Source organism: Oratosquilla oratoria, chromosome 1, assembly GCF_046742065.1.
Source record: "Oratosquilla oratoria isolate Oo_2021 chromosome 1, ASM4674206v1, whole genome shotgun sequence".
Classification (NCBI taxonomy): domain Eukaryota; kingdom Metazoa; phylum Arthropoda; class Malacostraca; order Stomatopoda; family Squillidae; genus Oratosquilla; species Oratosquilla oratoria.
In genome coordinates this window covers 86,419,024-86,445,690 of record NC_134777.1, presented here as the reverse complement: position 1 = coordinate 86,445,690, position 26,667 = coordinate 86,419,024, and the positions used below count along the sequence as shown (strand labels likewise).

General features: G+C 38.7%; 1 protein-coding gene across 6 annotated transcripts in view; it reads right to left on the bottom strand.

The window, feature by feature from the left end:
• LOC143019932 (E2F-associated phosphoprotein-like) overlaps positions 1–12,524 on the bottom strand; it is a 204,844-nt gene extending 192,320 nt beyond the window's left edge. Inside the window, exon 1 of one of the 6 annotated variants that reach the window (XM_076176313.1) lies at positions 12,391–12,524. Coding sequence is in view for 2 of the 6 variants with exons in the window: in XM_076176047.1 (XP_076032162.1) it covers positions 11,790–11,839 (50 nt within the window). In the remaining 4 variants the exon portion in view is untranslated. Of the gene's footprint in view, positions 1–11,789; positions 11,923–12,040; positions 12,319–12,390 lie in introns of those variants that run through there. The other 5 variants (XM_076176357.1, XM_076176261.1, XM_076176212.1 and 2 more) reach the window with 5 other exon arrangements.
• Positions 12,525–26,667: the final 14,143 nt, after the last annotated feature.

The window sequence follows — 26,667 nt, the reverse complement described above, 5'->3', positions numbered from 1 at the left end:
TATAGGAATCTTCTTTATTCGAAGTTTATTTTCTCAGATTGTGGGTTTCCTGTGTGCCAATTACAAATGTGCTACTACATTTCTGTTTAGAAATATATATATATATATATATATATATATATATATATGTTAACATACATAGACCCACACACACACACACTTTTGTCAGATTCACGGAGTGGATTGGAACTCCGGAAAAAAACGCATTTTTTGTGGATCTCAACTACGAGGAAGTACCTTATTGTATTTGTAGGGAAGGAGAATTCACATGTAGTAAAAAAGGTAATGAAAGGGGAGAAGGGGAGGGATTACTGAGGGAAATGGAAGAAAATGAGGAGGGAGACGAACGGGCTCCCTCTGACAGCAGGAAAAATGTAAACAAAAGATCAGCTGACAACACTAGGGAAATCGAAAATATCAGTAAAAGCATTAAGATTAGAAATATAGATATGAGCAGCACAATGAAAGGTGAAGAAAATAATTTCCAGGGATTTAATGAGGGGGGGGAGGATACCAACCTCCCCCGAATGGCAAGACTAGAGGAAAAACTTGAACAAATGACCGAACATTGGGAGAAGAGCGGTAACGTAGCAAAGATTGCGCAAAGAGTTGAAAAACTGGAAGAACTTGAGCAGGTGAACAAAAACTTAACTAGAGAGATTTAAAAAGGCAGTTAAAAGAAGTAAAAGAGGAGAATGAGAAATTAAAGAGGAATAATAAAGACAATAAAGAGGCCATAGCAAAAGAAGCACAGGGTTGGAAAAAAATCCAAGAAAACAGTAGAGTTACATTTACTGACATAATTAAACAGCAAATGAAAGAACAAACTGAAGACTCAGTTATTAAAGTGATGAGACAGAAGGAGAATATAGTAAGGGACTTAGCATATGAAAAGAAATGTATAATTATATTAGGAATGGAAGAGAAATATGACCTAAATAGAACCACAAGAATGAATGAGGAAAAAGAAAAAGTAAGCAGTTTACTAGAATTAGTTCAGGAAGATGAACCTGAAATCATGAAACAAATTGAAGAGATGTTTAGGCTTGGGAAGTATAGTACAGATAAGTCCAGACCAATTAAGATTAAATTCAGGTCACAAATGACGGCAGAGAATATCTTAGCAAAAACAGGGAAACTAGCAACAAGTGAACAATATAAAAAGGTATGGATAAAAAGGGAAATGAATAAAGAGGAAAGAGAGGAGGAAAAAAAGAAAAGACATGAAGCTAAGGAAAAAAACGAGAACAGAACAGTCAGAACAAGAGAAATTCTATTGGAGAGTAGTGAATATGAAAATAAGGAAATACGACATACTAGAGAAAAACAAAAGAGAAACAGAGAATACAATGGAAGTGGCAGAAAACTAAAAGTGTCTTACACAAATATAGATGGATTAATAACAGGACTGAATGAGCTGAATGATTATCTGAAGGAAAAAGAACCAGACATAATGGGAATTGTAGAAACGAAATTAAAAGGTCCACTACCACCCAACAGTGTAGGCAATGATGCATATAATTATTGGATTAGAAACAGAGAGACAAAACAAGGGGGTGGAGTTATGTTCCTGACTACGAAGGATATAAACGTGAGGTGTGTCACATATGGAAAGAATAGAGTAGAGATGATTATGATCAAAGTGGAAGACAGAGATAAGAAGAGCAGAAAGTTCGTGATAAATTATGTGCCTCCAAAAACAGCCTCGTGGGAAGAGAGTGAACATAAAAGTATGTTAGAAGACACAAAGATAACATTAAATAAGATAATGGAAGATGGAGGAAGAATAGTTATGATGGGCGACTTTAACCACTTCAGTACGGAACTTAAATCTCGCGGGCAGCAGCCAATGCCAGCCGTACGACGTGTCGTAATAATAATCGCATCATAAAATATAGTCACCGCTTATATCGATCGTTCTCTCTTTCACCCGCGAATTTTGAAAACCACAGAGAATGGGATTCAGGGCACATTTGAGAGAATGTAAAAACACAGGGGTGACTACAATATAATCAAGACGCCGATATGGCAGCGTCGTGAATCCATTTGCTCCTCATGACGCCTACGTGTGCGGCACCGTATGGAAGGGGTTAATTGCAAAGAAGTCTGCTGGGAAGAGATGACAGTAAAGGGTGGAGACGACTCATGGGGAAATGTTCTACTCGAGATGATTATTGAACATACAATGACACAGTGGATACAGGAGAACACTAGGTAAAGAAATGAAGAACCATCGAGACTAGACCTAATAATTACATCTGAACCTAGAATAGTGGAAAAGATTGAATATAAAACACCAATAAGTAAAAGTGACCACATATTGATTGAACTGGAACTAAATAAGGAAAAATACATGAAAAGAAATGAACAATATAGAAAAGGAAGAATGATGTATGAAAAAACAAACTTCGATAAAATAAGAGAATTCTTTCAAAAAGAAAACTGGGAAGAAATATACAAAGAAGAGACAACAGTGGGAGAGAAATGGAATATTTTGACAAAAATTTATAAAAAAAGGAGTGGAAAATTATGTCCCAAGACAAAAACAAGAAAAAGAATATAAAAGTGCTGGTACAGCAAAAGTTGTAGAGTTAAAAGACAAAAGAGACAAAGCTTGGACCAAATGGAAGAAATACAAAATACCTGAAAAATGGAAAATATATACTTGTTATAGAAATGAGTATGTACAAGTGTGCAGAGAGGAAAAGAGAAAATATGAAAAAGATGTCATAGAAAAATGTAAAGATCAACCAAAATTATTTTACAGATTTGTAAACAACAAACTGAAAAACAAACAAGATTTGGAGAAATTAAGACAAGGAGTTGAATACACAGAGGAAATAGAAATGGCGGAAAATATGAACAAGCATTTTAAATCAGTGTTTACAAGGGAGAACATACAACCTGAAGAGATCGAATGGAAAGAGAAAGTCCCCCCTATGAAAAAAATAGAAGTAACAAAGAATGAAATAATGAAACACTTGAGTAATCTTGATGTCAGAAAATCACATGGACCAGATGAAATAGCAAACTGGATTTTGAAAGAATGCAGGAATGAACTGGCAGACAAAATACATAGTATAATAAACAGTTCCTTGAAAGAAGGAAAAGTTCCAGAAGATTGGAAGAAAGCAAATATAGTACCTATATATAAAGGGGGAAATAAAGAAGACCCTACCAACTATAGACCAGTCTAACAAGTACAATAGCAAAAATTTGTGAAAGAATTGTCAAAAGTAGATGGGTAAAATATTTAGAAAAAACAATGTGCTAAATCCAAGACAATTTGGATTCAGACAAGGACGATCATGCGTCACCAATTTAATATGTTTCTATTCAAGGCTAATAGATATAATACAAGAAAGAGATGGATGGGCTGATTGTGCATTTCTAGACCTATAAAAAGCTTTTGACAAAGTACCACATAAGAAGTTGCTTCAGAAATTAGAAACGGAAGGAGGAATACAGGGCAAACTGCTTAAATGGATGGAAGACTTTTTGCAAGAAAGAAAAATGAGAGTAGTGATAAGAGACAAACACTCAAAAAATTGGGATGAAGTAATAAGTGGTGTTCCACAAGGAACAGTTCTGGCCCCAATAATGTTTGCTATATATATATTAATGATATGGATGAAGAAATTGAAAGTTATATGAGCTTCTTTGCAGATGATGCAAAACTATTAAAAAAAAGTGAACACGGAAGAAGATTGTGAATCACTACAGAGTGATCTAAATAAAGTATGAGAATGGAGTAAGAAGTGGGAGATGGAGTTCAATACTAAAAAGTGTAGTATAATGGAATTTGGAAAAAGCAAAAACAGAATAACAGGATCATATAAATTGGGAGAAGGAATAAAAAAAGTAGAAAATGAGAAGGACCTGGGAGTCATTGTTATGAATATGTCACCTGAGAAACAAATAAATAAGATTTTTGGTGAAACTTATATTTTAATAAGAACAATCAAAGTGGCATTTACATACCTGGATGAAGAAATGGTGAAGAAAATACTAATCACTCTGATAAGACCAAGATTGGAATATGCAGCAATGATGTGGTCACCAAGTACAAAAAAATGTATAACAAAACTTGAAAGAACACATATAGCAATTACAAAATTGGCACCAACACTCTCAAAACTATCATATGAAGAGAGACTAGCAAAACTTGAGCTACAGACACTAGAGCAAAGAAGAGAGAGAGGAGATTTGATAGCTATTTACAGAATCATGAAAGGCATAGAAATTATTGATAGAGAGGATCTGATAAAATGGGATGACAGAAATACAAGAGGACACGGAAAGAAAATCAAGAAAGACAGCTATAGAAGAGATCTGAAAAAAAGAAACAGCTTTCCTCACAGAGTAATAGACAGTTGGAACAAGTTAGATGAGAAAGTAGTGTGTGCAAAAACAATACATGAATTTAAAAATAGTTTAGATAAAATGAGATATGAAGACGGGACACCACGAGCATAGCTCCCCTTCCCGTAAAATACAACTAGGTAAATACAACAAGGTAAATACATATATATGAAAAATATATAAGAAAAATGCAAAGAGCGACCTAAGCTATTCTATAGATATGTGAATGGTAAACCTAAATATAAACAGGAAATGGTAAAACTATGCCAAGGAAATATAGAATACACAGAAGATCTAGAAATGGCCGAAGTCATAAATAATCACTTCAAGTCTGTTTTCACTAGAGAGAAGGCACAATATTGGGATAAAGGAAATGAAGTGCCATCTCCCCCTAGGAGTGAGATAATAATAACACAAAAAGAAATAATGGAACATTTATCAAACCTTGATGTCAGGAAATTGCATGGCCTGGACGGAATTACAAATTGGATTCTAAGAGAATGCAAAGAAGAACTAACAGACAAAATACATAACATAATAAGTTGCTCACTTGAAGATGGAAATATACCAAAAGACTGGAAAAATGCTAACATTCTACATACATATACCCTTACAAGGGAGGTAGCCTAAAAGATGGAAATATACCAAGACTGGAAAAATGCTAACATTCTACATACATATACCCTTACAAGGGAGGTAGCCAAAAAGGGAAAGGCATAAAATCATTTCCACCCATTCCATCCCTGAATACACTCCACACCCCTCCACCCTCCCTCTTATCTGAGCACCTCCTGGATGATGGGTCATCCCTGCACCTTGTCCACTGCCCTGGGTCAGAAGTACCGTATTTTCCGGCTTAAAATGCATATCGGGTTATAATGCGCACCCATGCACTTCATTATCTCAGTACACAGATAGCGCGCACCGACATATAACGTGCATGCAAGAAAAAGTCACTGGTGGCTAAAGCTCGTGAACTGCATGTATGCGACTCCTGCTTGCGTTGGTCCATTGTTTTGTGGGAAATTTGAGCCATGAAAAGTTTATTGAATACAAAATGTACATGAAAAATTTCGGATTTTTACAGAAATTTTTAATTTACTATCCTGAGGGAATAATTCATCTTACAAGTTTTTATCACCGTGTACAAGTTTTTATCGCCATGCAGCAACAAACTATGTTTCGGTTCATAAGTGTCTTTACTGAAGTGACGTTTAGTTTAACAAACTCTCCCAAGAGGGTGTTTAGCGTAGGCTAGATTGGCAATAGAACTGTCAATCTCGGCCCTGATCTAGCATATTACGGGTGAGCTAAAACGGCCAACGTTCATGATGTTGGTACCAGTGCTGTTTTACAGATCCCAAATATTTGCATAGACTACGATAATTAATGTTAGTAAAAATAAACCAATGAAATAACGGCGATTAATTATTTAGTATCATGTGAACGAGGTTACATGGAGAAGTATTTTTCATTGGCTAGAGCCACCGCTGGGAAATCTGTTGATTTGTCACTAAATTAAGTGTCAGTTTAGGCATCAATCAGGACACAACTAAGAAAAAGTCGGAACTACATGTACCGGTATATGACTCATGTTGTGCTTTGGTCCCTTATTACTTTGTAGCATAAATAGTTTATAGGAAATGTGATCTAAAAAAAAGTTTATTGAAAGTAAAATATACAGGAAAATTTTGGGATTTTTACAGAAAATGTTCATTACATATCTTGAGGAAATAATTCGTCTTTACCATTTTTTATACTGAAACAAACTACAGACTGTTTCGTTTTAGCTTTGAACCTGCAATGACAGTGGTGAAATAGGACAGTCTCATCGAGGTGACATTTAGTTAATATAACTCCCGAAAGAGGGTGTTGTAGTCAGGTGTTTGACACGAGTTTATGAACGGCCGCAACGGAATTTGTACCTTACCTAAAGTGAAGCAACAAAGCAAACATAAAAATTCAAACTAGAATGCTGTGAACATGGGCAAATATCATGAATATTGATCATGTTTCATTGTGTTTAGGCCTATTTAAACATGAAAAATAAGATTCGATAGATACCTACCTATACCAAATATTTATATACGGTAGCCCATGCTGGCGTATTCATTCATGTCACCATGGCTGTTCTTCTTGTTCTCACGGAACGTCACGGAGAAGTGTGCCGTCCCGACTTTGTGACGGCCAACATCGTCACGTTGTTGTGAAAAAAATTACACACACAGCCGCAGCATTTTTATCGTAGGTCGTAGATAATGCGCACCACCGGATAACGCGCACCCCCCCATTTTTAGGCCCTTCCAACGGAAAAAAGTCGCGCACTATACGCCGGAAAATACGGTAGTGTCGCAAGACACAGCACATCCACAGCAAGGCCGCTTCATTAAATCAGCGACCCCCCCTCTCCGTCCCCCCATTGCATAAAAGGAGAGGACGGGGAGAAATCCCTTCGGGCTGCATCAAATTTTGCTCACACATACTACCTCACCCCCCATTCCACCTCATGCAATCACAACATCATCCATATACAACCATTCTCCATTCACCCCTGTCTTCTGTCCTCTCCCATCCTTCCTCTAAAGACATTCCCCTCTTCCCCAAAGCCCCCTTCACCCCATCCATCCACCTCATCCTAGGACGTCCCCTCTTGTTCACTCCCTCCACACCTCTTTTACTAGTCATTCTTTACATGTGTCCAAACCATCCTAATACTCTTTCATCAACCCTATCTCCCAGCTCCTTTTCCACCCCTGTTCTCCTCCTCACCTCCTCATTTCTCACTCTATCTAACCTAGTAACCCCCATCATACTTCTAAGACACCTCATCTCAAACACATTCAAACTCCTTCTCTCTTCTTCTCTTATGTTCTATGTTTCTGCTCCATACAGTGATGTTGGCACAATCACTCCTTCAAGGCATTTACTCGCTTCTCTCAATCTACATTCTACCTCCACCTTCACTCCACCTTTTCCTGCCACATTTGCACCCAAGTATCTAAAACTATCTACTTCCTCCAGTCGCTCTCCCTTAATGCTCACTTCCAGTCTACTGCCACTTTCACCCCTTGTACATCTCATCACCTTACTTTTACCCACATTTATCTTTAGATTTCTTCTATCACACACTCTCCCAAACTCTGCCACCAACTTCCTCAATCCCTCCTCCGATCCTGCCACAAGCACAGTGTCGTCTGCAAACAACAGCTGGCTCACCTCCCACTTTTCTCCATTTTCTTTAACCATCTCCAAACCCTTGCCCACTACCCTTGCATTTACCTCTCGCACCGCCCCATCCATGTATAAGTTGAACAGCCAGGAAACAAGGAAGAACAAACTAACTATAGACCGGTCTCACTGACAAGTACTATAGCCAAAATTTGTGAGAAAATTATCAAGAATAGATGGGTAAAACACCTGGAAGAAAATAATATAATAAACCCGAGACAATTTGGGTTCAGACAAGGAAGATCATGTACCACAAACTTAATATGTTTTTACTCAAGACTAATAGATATAGTGCAAGAGAGGAATGGATGGGCTGATTGTGCTTTCCTGGACTTACAAAAAGCTTTTGACAAAGTACCACATAAAAAATTATTAAAAAAAAAATGGAACATATAGGAGGGATACAAGGGAACCTACTTAAATGGATGGAGGACTTCCTCATTGGTAAAAAGATGAGAGTAGTACTCAGAGAAAAATATTCAGATTGGAAAGAGGTGATCAGTGGAGTACTGCAAGGATCTGTACCAGCTCCAATAATGTTTGTTATTTATGTGAATGACATAGATGATGATGTGAAATGTCACATGAGCTTCTTTGCAGATGACGCCAAACTGTTAATGAAAGTAAAAATTGAAAAGGATTGCAAATCACTGCAGGAAGACCTGAATAAAATATGGAACTGGAGTCAGAAATGGGAAGTGGACTTCAATATCAACAAGTGGAATTTGGAAAAAGTAAAAATAGAATATCAGGACAATATAAAATTGGAACCAAGGAGGTAAAGGAGAGATCCGAAAAAGATTTGGGTGTAATTATCTCAAACGACTTGTCCTATGATAAACAGACAAACAAAATTGTCGGTGAATCCTATAATTTGCTAAGATCAATAAAAGTGGCATTTACATATTTGGACGAAGAAATTATTAAAAAAATATTAGTCACACTGATAAGGCCTAGACTAGAATATGCAGCGACATTGTGGTCACCCAGTATCAAAAAGAATATAAAGAGAATAGAAAGAATCCAGAGAGCATCAACAAAAATGACACCTGCACTTGCAAACTTGTCATATGAGGAGAGATTGGCTAAACTGGAGTTACCGACTCTGGAGCAAAGAAGAGAGAGAGGTGACCTACTGACCATCTTGTAGATGGTCAGTAGGTCACCTCATGAAGGGCACAGAAATACTCGATAGAGAGAACTTGATAAACTGGGACAAGAGAAGCACAAGAGGACACGGAAAGAAAGAAAAAACAAACAAAAAAACATAGCTATAGAAGAGATCTGAAGAAATACAGTTTTCCACATAGAGTGATAGACACTTGGAACAAACTGGACAATGAAAGAATGTACGCAAAACCATTCATGAGTTTAAGAGCAAACTAGACACTGCGAGATACAAAGGCGGGACACCAAGAGCGTAGCTCCCTTTCCCGCAAAATACAACTAGGTAGATAAATACTTTGCTTGAGATGCCATCTTTGTTTTAATAGATGTAGATGTTGAAGAAATTAAAGTAAAATGAATTCATCTATTCTAACCTACCTACCTAACCTAACCTGCATTTTGTAATGCAGTACCTGTAATTCTAGGGGTCATCAGGGTCATTGTCTTTGACCTCCAAAGTTATCAAAACAAAGATGGCGTCTAAAGGACTCGACATTACTTTGTTAGTTTGTGCATAGCTTTTAGCAATGTTTTCCATTATTGATTTCTGTCAAGAAAAATGAGATTGCTGTAAATAAATCAATGAAGGATTTAGGAGCGTTGATAGATTGAAATCTAGTCATGAAAGAACAAATAGACAAAATTGTTAGGATGGCAGGCTATAATCTGAGAAATATTGCATTTGTAAATAAATATATTGATGAGTCTTCATTGAGAAAACTTATATATAATCATGTTATTAGTAGACTAGACTACTGTAATTCATTATACTATGGATTGCCAAACTACAAGCTAAGGAAATTACAGTATATCATGAACATGGCTGCTAGACTGATAAAAGGCATGGCAAGACATGATAGAACAATACCTGTACTGATAGAGCTTCACTGACTTTCTATTAAAGCCAGAATTATATTTAAACTTTGTGTTATGGTATACTAGACAATTAGGTATGGAAAACCAGATTACTTAAGACAAATACTGGAAGATCATCAACCTGGATCAATAGTATCACTTAGAAATAATGATGAACCTTTTATGCTGTTTGAACTTAGATATAATCTTCAAATGGGATTTAGGGCCTTCAGAACACCTGCCCCAAGGTTATTTAATTTACTTCCCTGAGAGATAAAGTAAAATGTACCTGTCCTATTCAGTGATTGTTACACTCAAGACATACAAATAGTGAGTTTTATAGAGTACAATTAATTACCATAATGATGATATAAGGTGTGACTACCAGAACATCAGAAAGAGGGAATGGGAGTTGAGAATAAATATACAAAAGTAAGTAATTTTCTAATGCTATATTTCATAGTTGTGCACTTCTAAAAAAAAATACCCCTCCTTCTTTGATTTCCTCATTCAATATATCAAATGTGTAGCAACCTGGTCCATTGCTTGCAAAATTAATGTTAGGAGAAAAAAAACAACAAAAAAAACAGAATTTGGGGTGAACTGACAATACCTCAACTGACAAAACCCCAATCTGTAGGTTACATTAGGTTAGGTTACTCCCTCCCACCCAATTTCTCTATCAGTATTTTGTCTGCTATGCAGATTAGGGTTTTGTCATGAGTTCAACTTGGTACATTGTTAATAAGCAGAACTGTATAAAATGAAAGTTTGTTCTTCTAGCAATATTTCTTGAAAAAAAAAAAAAATGCAATACATGTTGCAAACAACATTGGGTTGGCTCAGTTTAGTTTAAAATAACTACAAGATTTGATCTTCTGTGGAATTCAATATCAGATTCATATGAATCACACTATAAGATAATCATTTGATTGATTTTTGACATTCTTGATGAAGGGGGAAAAGTTGCTGACGAAATCTTATCCAATTTTCTTTGTCAAATATACAATAGATTAGTTTCCAATATGTTGTTGGAAATCAACCCCCCCCCCAATATATATATATACGGTCTCACTAATTGCCGAACAAACCGAACAAAACCGAGAAAAGCCGAACAAAACAACAAAACCCAAACAAGGACGGGTTTTGCTCAAATGCATACTTCTATATATATATGATTACATTATTTGAACTATTTTCTTTAAAATGTGTGATTTCCATGTAATATGATCAAAGAGAACTTACGTTTTTATCCTCTGCAAAAATACCGAACACAGCTACGATTCGTCCAGCCCGCCGTCTATGATCACTGGTGGTATGGATCAAACTACACTCTTAAGTTTCTTACTGTTGTGTTAAATTACATGAAAATCACACATTTAAAAAAAAGTTTAAATAATTCAACTATATGCAGTCTATTGCACTAATAACACAACAGTAAGAAACTTAAAAGAGTGTAGTTTGATCCATAGACGGCGGGCTGGACGAATCGTAGCTGGGGTCAAAATTGCAGAGGATAAAAAGGTAAGTTCTCTTTGATCATATTACATGGAAATCACACATTTTAAAGAAAATAGTTCAAATAATGCAACCATATATATATAGAAGTGTGCATTTGAGCAAAACCCGTCCTTGTTTGGGTTTTGTTGTTTTGTTCGGCTTTTCTCGGTTTGTTCGGCAATTAGTGAGACCCCTATATACATTGTGACAGGTTCAAGGAAGGTGGAAGAGTGACACTTGACCCTAGACCTGTTTCTTACTCTTCCACCTTCCATATATATATATATATTATATATATATATATATATATATCACAAGAAACCCACAGTCGGAGAAAATAAACTTCGAATGAAAGAAGATTCTATATTTCGGCTATCAACTGTAGCTCACTTCAGGAAAGTACATAAGACAGAGGACAAAGAGGACTTAGTCTTATTCTTATAAGCAACAGAAACATAGAAAAGAGAGGGAACGTGGACTGATGGCATTACTCAGACGCAGGGTAAAATGGTGTGGCGGAGGAGGGTGAGGTGAGGGGGGGTTATAAGCTTTGTGCAAGCCTACTCACTGCTGCACAAGAAATAATGTCAAGAGTCCACTGCCCTTTAGAAATATTAATGTTGAGACATTTGTCACATTCACATCCCTCAATTAATGTTGATTCAACTATTTTTCACCTAAAACCAGTTTGACCCAAGTGCACCAAATCACTAGATTGGCAGAACATTTAAGGTCAATTAGGTATGGCCAAGTCCAAGATAATTCGGTCGTATTTCTTCATGTCAAAAATAAGAATCATTCTTTCAACTGGGGTAGGGCCAGATTAGTGTTCAAGTCCCACAGCGGTTTCAGGAGAAAAATAGTTGAATTAGCATTAATTGAGAAATGTTCCAACATATAGAATCTTCTTTCATTTGGCTTTACTAACGGTGGTGGTACACGAAAAAAAATCTCGCTAGCGAGCTACTCGTGTTTGGTACTTGCTTTGATAACAAACTTGCGTGTCCGTCACACAGGGAATGTTTTGCTGATGACTTTTTTTTAGCTGGCGGCTAACGAAAACAATAACTAAGTTTACCGCCAAGTATTCTCCTGTTTATTTATTATGCAATCCGTTACACACAAAACTTTGAATAGAATTGCAAGGATGGCACATTAAATCACTTGACAGTTATTTCCACTATGGTCCTCTTAAAAAAAAAAAGGTCAGAGTGCACGACAGGATATATTTTTCATAAATCCAGGCAGAGTATATAAAAACGCAATGTCGATAATTACCATAGAATATTTTTGCCATATTTGCATTCAGGCAACAAAAACGCTATTTTTCAACTTTGGAAAAAATCGTCCGCACTTCAAAAACTGTGACGTTTGAGTATAGTCTGACATCGCTATTCACACGCTATTGATTCTATTGAACAGCTGAAAGAATTGTTAATCAATTATGGTCTATTTGTAATACCACGAACCTTCAATTTGACTTAAAATATTTTACTTATTAAATTAACTATATGGAATGTAAAGACTGGTGGTGCTAGTCCTACTGTTATTTGACCAGAGTAATGTTCTCTATGGTGTATATATAATATTTTTTACTTACATGAAATCAGACTTTTAGCTTTTGAAATACCTTTTATTCATTAATTTCCTTTTCCCATTTCAAATAGACGGACCCAGTAAGAAACAATTACCCAACACAGACATCTGGTGTATACACCACATACACCATCACCATTCCCATGCACCATGCACCCAGACATCGCGGCACATTGACATCCGTTCTGATCGTCAAATTGACGCCACTTGAATCAGCAGTTTAGCCGGGCGCCCGGAAGCAAGCACACACACACACACACGAACACACACAATAGATACCATCAATCACCAACCCGGATTAACACACGGGAACACAATACTGTTCAACCCTTTCCCCCTGGATATATTATGTATACAACATATCATGTTTGTACCAATTATGAACCAAGAACAAATTTATATAGGGCGAAACAACCCGACTAAACAAAGTGACTGAGAGCACCACAAAATTCACCACACTCAGCATTTCCCGGAAGAAAACCCCAGTGCACACGACCAGGAGCAGGTTGGTGTGAGACGTGCCCTAAGGACTAGAGGTTAGTGTGTGAGGTGCCCTAGTGCTCAAAACTGTATAGAAAACAATTGTGAAAGAAAGGTGTGCAACGTGTGTTAGTGATCTTTTCTTTTTTGAATAAGACTGTATCATAATAGTGTATTAAACTAGATAAACTCCAATTTTGTAATAAAAAGAAGAAAAGTGACGTTTTGGAAGTTTATCTAGCCCGCACTAAGTCCTCCTTATGTAACCCCCAACCGAAAAGGGTTACATAAATGGCGGCAGCGGTGCTCCCACGCTCTGAATAGAAACGCCGTCCTCAGCCATACAACCAAGGTTACGCAACCACTCAAACTGGCGAGCGGTAGTTTCCTTTCAATCTCTCAAGAGACAAGCCATCATATACCATATAATACCGGTTATACTCGCGCCTACCACAGAAGGCCGAATGAAATCTTCAGCCATTCAAGCCACGCCTACCACTCAGAAGGAACAGACCACGGTCAACGAAGAAGAAATCGTTTATCTTCAATCAAGCTCCCAGAATAAAGGAATCAAGCCACTTGATTCTATTCAGCTCCAAGCAAACCAGCCACGCCCGCAGCTCTGAAGACCAAGATCACTGGCTACGAAGCACACATCACCTCGTCAAGCAGGCGACACGTCTATCCACTCACCCTCCACCAACCACTCCCTTCGAGACGACAGTCTCAATTCTAAGATTGGATCATTCTTAGAATCAGTGGTGAAATCGAAGGCTTTCGATTTTAAACCACCTGGTGGCAGTCAGCTACCACACCTGTGTCGACAGATGTCTACAGTGACACCTCTGTAAGATTAGAAGAACCTGTCAACCCTACACAGCACTGTATCAAGATTCCAATCCAAATTCAAACAAGACTCCCAACCGAGAGTTTGAACTTCAATCCAACCACAAGATTCCATTCAGCTACCACAAGATCCAGTCTCCGAAAGAAGATACTCCACCTCACCCCTACCGTCCTCACCCGAGAACAACACAAATCTGCAACCTCAGCACCTCGGTAACCAACCTCTCTATCCTTTCAAGCAGCGCACCCAAGCCGAGACTAGCCGATTACAATCAACTCCTGATATCCTGCGCACCACCTCCTACATCGACACACCACGACTTCAGTCAAGACGCAGTGGACCCAGGCCGACGAGACACATCCGAGAGAAAATCTCATCCGCCATCCACAACTACCGTCACCAATCACCGTGAGTATAAACCATAGAGTCCCACTAATTTCCCCCCCTTTTTTTTTTTTTTTTTTTTTTTTTTAATTCAGGGGCCGGACGAGAACCCGCCTCCACCCCCACCCCTCCATGACCACCCACACCAAGAGCCTCGCATCGGTCAGGCCCCGACCCGCCTAACATACCTGCTCTTCGCTTCGGGTCAGCGTTCGCGCTTAACCCACCCCAACCACCCACCCTTATCCTCCACCCACCGCCACCCTTGGCTCACCGAGAATTGCTGACACTGCCGTCAGCTGAACGTCAACACAGCCCACGTAGAATTATTGGAACTAACTCTTTTTTTACGTCACTAAGGTAACAGTGCAATATAACCCACGTGTCAAAGGCATAAAATAATAATTTTAATTATAATTCCTAAGATATAAACTAGCCCACGTAGAACATTAGGAAATAACCATTGTTAAATTGAAGAATATCAAAGACCACGATAAACAGAACTCAATAATTAAATAACAAAACATCCACTAGTGTAATTTTAACTTCCGAGAAAGATTACAAAACAACAACTAATGTTACGATTAACATCATAACCGGTGCTTTATATAAATATGTACATAAAATTAATTACCTGTTATATGTAATTTCCCCAATTTATAACTTTATATATTTGTGCATGCAATAATTTTTTTTAGATTTAATATATATTGTAACTCATATTTACAATTTTATGACATTATTATCACCCCATTTTTATCCATTGTGCCATTTTGATATGCATTTTATCAGTTAAGTGATTCTTGCTTGCATATTACCCATTGATAACTTATACCTCTCTTCTTATCTAATTATAACACACTATCTTTTAGGTAATGCATGCTTCCCTAGTTAGACACTAACATGGCTTCAGGAACGAGATCCAAAGTCAGGAATATAATTGACTCATTCCTTTTTCAATCGAAAGAAAAGAAATCCCCCAGTGACATCGATCATTCCACACCTAAAGTAGATTCTACAAATATTCCCGAGAATAACGTTGACAACCCACACTTAGAATATGCCTCATCCCACGAAGAACTGCTTGACGCAAACCAACCACTCTTACCCCTCAACCCCCCCCACACCTCACCACAACTCCAAGTTGCCCCTCATGTAGACCCCCAACAACAACCCCCAAACCCCACAACCCATGCATACGAGAACTTAGCCTTCCCTTCTCCCAACCTAACGTCAAGTCAAACAGCCTTCACCCCACATCCCTACCCAACACCTAACCCTGCCCCAAATCCATCGCAACATCCTCACCCACAACTCCCACCACATACATCCCAACTCCAACCTACAATAATCAATAACTACCAAACTATCTCCCCTCTAACCGAAATCCCCACCTTCTCTCAAACTAGTGGACTCTCCATCACTGACTTCCTGACGGCATGTGACCTTTTTTTCTCTAAAAATCCTAACTACTCTAACTTAGAGAAGATAAATCTCTGCCGCCAGAACATACAAGCCTCAGATGAGCATAGATCCACGGCTCGGATGCTTGATAACCTTATTGCTGGTGGAATCACATACACTGAATATAAAGCACACCTTTTTAATGTCTTTCAGAACAAACAAACAAACAACATTAACTTTCTCCTCACATTTCTAGACACCACTAGAACTCAAAAACAGACTAATATCAAAGACAATGTTGCCAATGCAATAAAAGAAATTAGGGAAAATCTAGAAAACCAAAGCCCTTGGACCTTCACAGACATCTCAGGAAAGAAAGCAATGACTTTAGAAAACCTATACACATTACTAGAGATAGGCCTTTATCTTTCCCAACTCCCACCAAAGTGTCAAAAAGAAGCAGGTAGAAGGGATTTAAACACCAGAAACCCATTAGCTTATAATTATATCTTAGAGATAACCAACGCTTGCAACATTTCCCTCTCCGACCAGCACCATTATGCTAGACTAAATACCCTTCAGTCACACCAGGCCCCTAGCTCCAATACAGCACAACCATCAACCTGGTGTTCCTACCATCTTTCAACAACTCACAACACCAGAGACTGCACACAAAAACAACAAATACAAGCACAAAACCGCACTACCCCTTGCTCAGTTCATGGAACAACGACTCACACAGATGCCCAATGTAGAGCACAGCAGCACCAACAACCACAGACACAACACCGCACTACCCCTTGCTCAGTTCATGGAACTACTTCCCACACAGATTCCCAATGTAGAGCCCAACAACAAACCCAACCACCCACGCACCCACGCACCCACCCACACCACTCAACATATCAAGACCAACACGGACAGGTAAATACTGCAACCTACACAAAACCACAACTCACTCCAACGAGGAATGTTCTCAACAAAGATCACAACCACATCCTCATCAGAAAACAAACAAACCAGTTACGGCATCACAACAAACACCGTCCTCCCACAGAGCGTCAAACTCAACACACACAACCCAACACCGATTGGGGGAACGCGTACCAGCCTCACGCACCAGACCACCATAGGAACGTCCGACCCACCTCACAACTATATCACTCTAAAGGTAACACTAGATCAAACCAGTGTTGAGATGATGGTTGATACAGGCACAAACCTGAACCTCATACCCAGAGCTCTCTACGAAGCACTTAATGACCCACCCCAAATCCAGTACTCCAACACAGAAGGCCTACTGATAGAAGGAAGTACCATATCACTTCATGATAGGATAGACTTAGATATAGAAATTAACAAATCCCAGGTAGGCCTCACATCCTTCCACTTAGCTGATGAATGGAGTCTCGACCACCAAGGTATAATAGGTTTAAAATCCCTACGAGACTGGAAGTCCATCATCAACTTAGAGACCAACAAAATCTCCTTCCGAGATGAAAATGACAACTCCAAAATCCCTGAAACATCCGATCCAGACACACAACCTCTTTCATGTCTATCTGGCTTAAATAACCCCTCTCTAACTAAGAGCTACTCATTCCGTCCACCACCTTATGTCACTTCAAAGGCATTGATGTCTAACACAGTCATCATACCCCCTAGACATTCAATAACAGTCCCACTATATATACCCGGAGCAATCCAACACCAGGATGTCATAATTGACCCAGACACCTCAAGAGTTAACAACATATCCCTCGAACCTTCATGGGATTTAGTGTCAGAAAATAAACACACCCTAGCTATGTTAACGAATCTCTCAGACCAACACCGCAAAATCAGAAAGAACACAAACATTTGTTCAGTCCACCTCCATAATTCCCCAATCCAAGAACCACTCCCACAACACATCAACACTGTAGGACAAACACAAAACCTCACCCCTATCCACCCCAACCAAATAACAACATCAGCCAACGAAGAGATACGTAACAAGCTACTAAACCTCCTCCAAAGGAATAGATCGGCTATCGCCTTAGAAGGCGAACCTCTAGGCAAATGTGATATAACTAAACACCACATCCAAATCCCCCCCAACACCCCCCCTCATACACCCCCGCTTACCGCATACCCCACAGTAGGAAAACACAAGTCAACAACAGTGTACATGATATGTTATACCAAGGTGTAATTTCCCATTCAGACTCTCCATGGAACAGTCCCCTCTTCCTAGTCCCTAAGAAAGACGGAACCCTACGCCCTGTTGTATATTTTAGGAAAGTCAATCACCTAACTCAATCTGACCCACACCCACTCCCTGCCATGCAAGATGTCTTGCAATACATTGGAAACGGGAATTCTGTATTTTCCACAATTGACCTTAAGTCAGCCTTCTGGCAAGTGGAACTGACAGATGAATCAAAACCCGTAACTGCATTCTCCACAGATAAGGGACATTTCCACTTCGAGCGCATGCCCTTTGGCCTTAAGAATGCCCCCTCAACCCAACAGAGATTAATGAATCGCATTTTCAGCGATATGATAGGAATCTCATTATTCGTCTACTTAGACGACCTCATCATCTATAGCCCCACACAAACTGACCACCTCCATATACTAGAGATTATCCTAAAAAGACTAAAAAGCGCGGGATTGAAAATCCAACTAGGAAAGTGCAAATTCCTACAGACGGAACTCACCTTCCTAGGCCATAAGGTAGACGCCCAAGGCATCCATACCACCACAGACAAAATAAATGCCATTGTATCCTTCCCAACCCCTAGAAACGCAGATGAAACAAGAAGTTTCGTAGGACTAGCCTCATACTATAGACACTTCATACAAAATTTTGCACACATAGCATCCCCTCTCACCAAATTCACAAGAAAAGGCGAGACATTCAAATGGTCTGAAGCGGAACAGACAAGCTTCGACACCCTTAAACATGCTCTTACCACAGCTCCTGTACGTCCTAGCCTTTCCTGACATGAAGAAAGAATTCCTTCTTTACACCGACGCCTCCTCTAAAGGAATAGGCGCAGTTCTACAACAGAAGGATGAAAACGGGAAAGAGCACCCCATTGCATACGCAAGTAGAGTACTAAATAAGCCTGAAAGTAATTATTCAACAACCCACAAAGAAGGACTTACATTGATATGGGGTTTAAAACATTTCAAATATCTCATACTAGGATACAGGATTAACATCTTTACAGACCACCAACCCCTAGTCTACCTCTTTAACTCTAAAGACGTACATGGCAGAATTGCTAGGTGGAAAACCACCTTACTAGACTTTGATCCTAAAATCACATACTTAGCTGGAAAAGCTAACGTAGTAGCAGACTCACTAAGCAGACAAATCCACATCGACCTTAACAAAAACAACCTGTATTCCTATGCAAGACCTTAGAGAAGAAACAGACAAAGACCCGACATGGTCTAAAGTAAAACAACATCTACTTTCAAGAACACCCTTACAGTCCCGACCACCTGTCCCTATAGAGGAACTCAAACTGGTCGACGGAATCATAAGGAGAACCACTAACGACAGAGAAGTTATTGTCATCCCCAAAGCTTAGTTCCCAAGGTCCTACACATGTTGCACGACAGCGCAATGGGAGGCCACTCAGGCAGGGATAAGACATTGCCTACTGCTAGGCATTCATATTTCTGGACACATATGAAAAAAGACATAACCACACATATAGACTCATGTGTCACTTGCAACCAATTCAGAGGACCTGACCCCAAAGAACTCAATATCAAAGATATCCCACTCCCTGCCGAACCATGGGAAACACTTGGCATTGACCTACTTAAAATGCCAATGAGCCATCAAGGTTCCAATTATGTACTCACGGCAGTCGACTATCTGTCAAAATACACAATCCTAGTCCCACTACAAGACAAAACAGCAGAGACTGTGGCCAAAGCATTGGTTAACAACATATTCTGCAGGTATAATATACCAAGACAAATGCTGTCTGATAACGGTTCTGAATTCAAGAACGAAGTAATGCGCGAAATAGCACATTTATATAACATAAATCAAACCTTCGCCACTACCTATCATCCACAAGGGAATGGACTGGTAGAACGCACTAACAGAAAAGTGCTTGAAATCCTCAGACGTTTGGCCAACGATCTTTCGGATAGTTGGGAAGATTGGCTACCCCAGGTACAAGCCAGTATCAATAGCACAGTCAACTCCGCAACAAAGATGTCCCCCCATGAGATCATATTTGGCCAAAGAATGCGACTACCCTACCAAATCTTTAACCAACCCCCACCCCCCTTATACAACCTAGATAACCTTACCCAATGCCTAAAAAGAGGCATGCAAAGTATATACAAACAGGTCAGAGAAAACCTCAAAACAGCCCAAGAAAAAACCAAAACCAAACAACACAAGCGATCATCTCCACTCAACATAACACATGGAGACACAGTCATGGTCAGACACTCTAATAGAACTAACAAACTCAAACCCAAGTTCTTAGGCCCCTTCACAGTCACAACCTCACTCCCCAACAATGTTTTCCTGTTAACGGACCCTTCCGATCACACAACCGTAACCATACACGGAGAGAAATTGAGAAAAGTCAAACTTAACCTAAACGCAACCCCACCTCCCAACCAGAACCCACCCTCCATACTAACAAATAACCCCAACCAAGCGCAATTCCCATCACATGACACTCCGTCGAAGCAACTAAAACATACACTCTAGCTCTCGCCCCTGAAGATGCAGGACGTCATGCATTCCTCAGTGGAGGTTAAAATGGCCAACATTACAATAAACTTCTTTCCGCATATCTATCAAACCTTCTCTACTTCCTTCCGACCACTATAACCTTAGCGAGAGTCAGATATACATATCCTTAATCACTAAAACAAAAACTCCATCCACAGGATACAACCAACACTACTACCCCATCCTAGCATCAACTATCTTTCAAGAATCTATCCTTATCCACATACCTATGGACCCGATCAAGAGATTCTCCCTTTGGGAAATTTACCCCTTTCCCTACCCTTACCAAAACCGCACCATGACCCTCAACATGCCAACATCCACCATCCTAAAATCAACTGATGGACTCAATGCTCCTACCTAACCAACTCCACTACCAAGGCACTCTAAACACCACTCACAATCTAGGTCCTATAACCCAACTAATACTCCCACCCCTCCCTAAGATCCCCGATACCATCCTCCCAAGTGAGATAGACATGGTACGTCTCCTAAACAAATCAACTACCCTTGATATAGACTCTTTAGATCTACACTATAAAATCTTACCCTATGCCTCCACTGCCCTCTCAACCTTAATCATCATTTTTATAATAATAATACTAACAAAGTATTTTGCATGAAATAAATGCTTAATTTTTTTTTTCCAAATTGTTGTAAACCTAGGATAAGTTTTATCTTGTGTCTCACCAACATCTTACCACAGATAGTGTCACACAAACTCATAGATAAAAGTTGAAAATATATATAAATATTGGTGAAACACAACCTTATTCCCCATTCAGAGACACAACATCACATACCCATTATTTCTTGTTCAACATGTCCTCATGGGACCCTCATAATCAATTCAACATCACACCCCCCCTTCTCCACTTATAACCACCCAAAGATTTTGTGTCTCTGACTATATAGCTATATATATATATATATATATATATATATATATATATATATATATATATATATATTATATTTGTTAACCATGTACCATTAGGTGCCGGGTGCCACCTAACCCCAGGGGGAGGGCGATATGTATACACCACATACACCATCACCATTCCCATGCACCCAGACATCGCGGCACATTGACATCCGTTCTGATCGTCAAACTGACGCCACTTGAATCAGCAGTTTAGCCGGGCGCCCGGAAGCAAGCACACACACACACACACGAACACGCACAATAGATACCATCAATCACCAACCCGGATTAACACACGGGAACACAATACTGTTCAACCCTTCCCCATGGATATATTATGTATACAACATATCATGTTTGTACCAATTATGAACCAAGAACAAATTTATATAGGGCGAAACAACCCGGCTAAAAACGTACAAAGTGACTGAGAGCACCTCAAAATTCACCACACTCAGCATTTCCGGGAAGAAAACCGCAGTGCACACGACCAGGACCAGGTTGGTGTGAGACGTGCCCGAAGGACTAGAGGTTAGTGTGTGAGGTGCCCTAGTGCTCAAAACTGTATAGAAAACAATTGTGAAAGAAAGGTGTGCAACGTGTGTTAGTGATCTTTTCTTTTTTGAATAAGACTGTATCATAATAGTGTATTAAACTAGATAAACTCCAATTTTGTAATAAAAAGAAGAAAAGTGACGTTTTGGAAGTTTATCTAGCCCGCACTAAGTCCTCCTTATGTAACCCCCAACCAAAAAGGGTTACACTGGGATGAAATCCAATATTACATTAAACCTTTAATGTAATATCTGGAAACTTGCGTGACCGAGAATATAAGGCACTTGGCACAAAAACACACACATTTACACGACTTGGTGGCGCGGTTGATAGAGTACTGGATTGCCAGTACGGTGGTGCCGGCAGTACCTAGTTCGAATCCTGCCCAGGGCCGAAATTATTTCGGTATCGCTGCGCTTCGGGTCGTTACTCCGACTCTCGTGGGCGGGGAGTTGTGTGTGTGTGTGTGTGTGTAAGGTCATAGCATTACCTATAGATCGGTCATACGAGCTCTGAGCTCTTTTCCGGGAGGGAAATAGCTGTCGATCACGAATCCAACACGTGATCCAAAGACCAAGGTGAATACACACACACACACACACACACACACACACACACACACACACACACACACACACACACACACACACTTTCAACGAGCGGACGGCTTGAAGAACGTTCTGAAGAAAAGTGAAGATTGTGGATCCCAACGCAAAGAGAAGTGCCTTTTTGTATTTGCAGGGTGGGGGGAAATTGCTCGTGGGGTAGTGGGAAAGTAAGGAAAGAGGAGAGGGGGAGGGATTGCTGGGGAAATGGAAGGTAATGAGGAGGTGGAGGAAATGGCCCTGACGGGCCGCCGTAAGGTAGACAAACGACCCCAAGACGAGTTGGATGATGACGACATGTCTAATAGGAATGTGAAGATTAGAGGTATAGATAGGAGCAATATAGCAGAAAGTGATGAGAATATTTTCAAGGGATTTAAAGAGGGTGGGGGGGACACAACCCCCCCCCCCCCCCCGACTGACAAGACTAGAAGAGAAGGTCGATAAGGTGATCGAGGACTTGGAGAGTAGGTTAGGTCATATGAACACCATTTTACAAAGGGTTGAAAGATTGGAAGAACTGGAAAAGGCGAATAAAAACTTAACTGATGAAATAGAAGACCTAAAAAGACAGTTAAGAGAGGTAAAGGTGGAGAATGAGGAATTGAAGAAGAATAGTAAAGAAAACAGAGAAACGATAGCTAAAGAAAGTAAAAATTGGAAGAAAACCCAAGAAGGAAATAAGGTTTCATTCACTGACATAGTCAAACAGCAATTGAAAGAACATACTGAAGACTCAGTTATTAAAGTGATGAGACAAAAGGAGAATATAGTAAGTGATTTAGCAGACAAGAAGAAATGTATAATTATATTAGGAATGGAAGAGAAACACAACACAGATAGAACCACAAGAATCAAAGAGGAAAATGAAAAAGTAAGCCAATTACTAGAATCAGTTCAGGAAGATGAACCAGGAATTATGAAACAAATCGAAGAGAAATTTAGACTCGGAAAGTATAGCACAGACAAGACCAGACCAATTAAGATTAAATTCAAGTCACAAACAACGGCAGAGAATATCTTATCCAAAACAGGGAAACTAGCAACAAGTGAACAATACAAAAAGATATGGATAAAAAAGAGAAATGAATAAAGAGGAAAGAGAGGAAGAAAAGCAGAAAAGACTGGAAGCCAAGGCAAAAAACGAGAACAGAACGGAGTCAGAGAAAGAGAGATTCTATTGGAGAGTAGTGAACATGAAACTAAGGAAGTTCGACATACAAAAGAAAAACATAAGGGAAACAGAGAACACAATGGAAGTGGCAGAAAACTAAGAGTGTCTTACACAAATATAGATGGATTAATAACAGGATTGAATGAGCTGAATGATTATTTGAAAGAAAAAGAACCGGACATAATGGGAATTGTAGAAACAAAATTAAAAGGCCCACTACCACCCAACAGTGTAGGACATGATGCATACAATTATTGGATTAGAAACAGAGAGAAAAAGCAAGGGGGTGGAGTTATGTTCCTGACTAAGAAGGATATAAACGTGAAAGGTGTCATATATGGAAAGAATACAGTAGAGATGATTATGATAGAAGTGGAAGACAGAGATAAGAAGAGCAGAAAATTTGTGATCAATTATGTGCCTCCGAAAACAGCCTCATGGGAGGAGAGTGAATATAAAAGTATGTTAGAGGACACAAAGATAGCATTAACTAAAATAATGGAAGACGGAGGAAGAATAGTTATGATGGGCGACTTTAATTGCAAAGAAATCTGCTGGGAAGAAATGACAGTAAAGAGTGGTGATGACTCATGGGGAAATGCTCTACTTGAGATGATTACTGACCATTCAATGACACAATGGATACAAGAGAACACTAGGTATAGAAATGAAGAAGAACCATCGAGGCTAGACTTAATAATTACATCTGAACCTAGAATAGTGGACAAGATTGAATATAAAACACCAATAGGTAAAAGTGACCACATATTGATTGAACTGGAACTTAATGAAGAAAAATATATGAAAAGAAATGAACAATATAGAAGAGGAAGAATGATGTATGAAAAAACAAACTTTGATAAAATAAGAGAATTCTTCCAACAAGAAAACTGGGAAGAAATATACAAAGAAGAAACATCAGTGGAAGAGAAATGGAATATTTTGACAAAAATTTACAAAAAAGGAGTGGAAAAGTATGTCCCAAGACAAAAACAAGAAAAAGAATATGTAAAATGCTGGTACAACAAAAGTTGTAGGGAGTTAAAAGACAAAAGAGACAAAGCCTGGACCAGATGGAAAAAAGACAGAAGACCTGAAAATGGAAAATATATACTGGTTATAGAAATGAATATGTACAAAAGTGCAGAGAGGAAAAAAGAAAATATGAAAAAGATGTTATAGAAAAGTGTAAAGATCAACCAAAAGTATTCTACAGATTTGTAAACAATAAACTGAAAAACAAACAAGACTTGGAGAAATTAAGACAAGGAGGAGTTGAATACACTGAGGAAATGGAAATGGCAGAAATTATGAACAAACATTTTAAATCAGTGTTTACAAGGGAAAATATACAACCTGAAGAGATTGAGTGGAAAGAAAATGTCCCCCCTATGGAAGAAATAGAAGTAACAAAGAATGAAATATTGACACACTTGGGTAATTTTGATGTCAGAAAATCGCATGGACCAGATGAAATAGCAAACTGGATTCTGAAAGAATGCAGGAATGAACTGGCAGACAAAATACATAGCATAATAAGCAGTTCCTTAAAAGAAGGAAAAGTTCCAGAAGATTGGAAAAAAGCAAATATAGTACCTATATATAAAGGAGGAAATAAAGAAGAACCTACCAACTATAGACCAGTCTCTCTAACAAGTACAATAGCAAAAATTTGTGAAAGAATTATCAAAAGTAGATGGGTAAAATACTTGGAAAAAAACAACGTACTAAATCCAAGGCAATTTGGATTCAGACAAGGACGATCATGCGTCACCAATTTAATATGTTTCTATTCAAGGCTAATAGATATAATACAAGAAAGAGATGGATGGGCTGATTGTGCATTTCTAGATCTAAAAAAAGCTTTTGACAAAGTACCACATAAGAAGTTGCTTAAGAAATTAGAATATGAAGGAGGAATACAAGGTAAATTGCTAAATTGGATGGAAGACTTTTTGCAAGAAAGAAAAATGAGAGTAGTGATAAGAGATCAGCACTCAAAATGGAATGAAGTAATAAGCGGTGTCCCGCAGGGAACAGTTCTGGCCCCAATAATGTTTGCTATATATATTAATGATATGGATGAAGGAATTGAAAGCTATATGAGCTTCTTTGCAGATGATGCAAAACTACTGAAAAGAGTGAAAACTGAAGAAGATTGTGAATCACTACAGAGAGATCTAAATAAAGTACAAGAATGGAGTAGGAAGTGGGAGATGGAGTTCAATACAAAAAAGTGTAGTATAATGGAATTTGGAAAAAGCAAAAACAGAATAACAGGATCATATAATTTGGGAGAAGAAGGAATAAAAAAAGTAGAAAATGAGAAGGACCTGGGAGTCATTGTTATGAATAATATGTCACCTGAGAAACATATAAATAAGATTTTTGGAGAAACTTATAATTTAATAAGAACAATCAAAGTGGCATTTACATACCTGGATGAAGAAATGGTGAGGAAAATCCTAATCACCCTGATAAGACCAAGATTGGAATATGCAGCAACGATATGGTCACCAAGTACAAAAAAATGTATAAAAAAACTTGAAAGAATACAAAGAGCAATCACAAAACTGGCACCAACACTCTCAAAACTATCATATGAAGAGAGACTACAAAAACTTAAACTACAGACACTAGAGCAAAGAAGAGAGAGAGGAGATTTGATAGCTATTTACAGAATCATGAAAGGCATAGAAATTACTGATAGAGAGAATCTGATAAAATGGGATGACAGAAATACAAGAGGACACGGAAAGAAAATAAAAAAAGACAGCTATAGAAGAGATTTGAAAAAGAACAGCTTTCCTCACAGAGTAATAGACA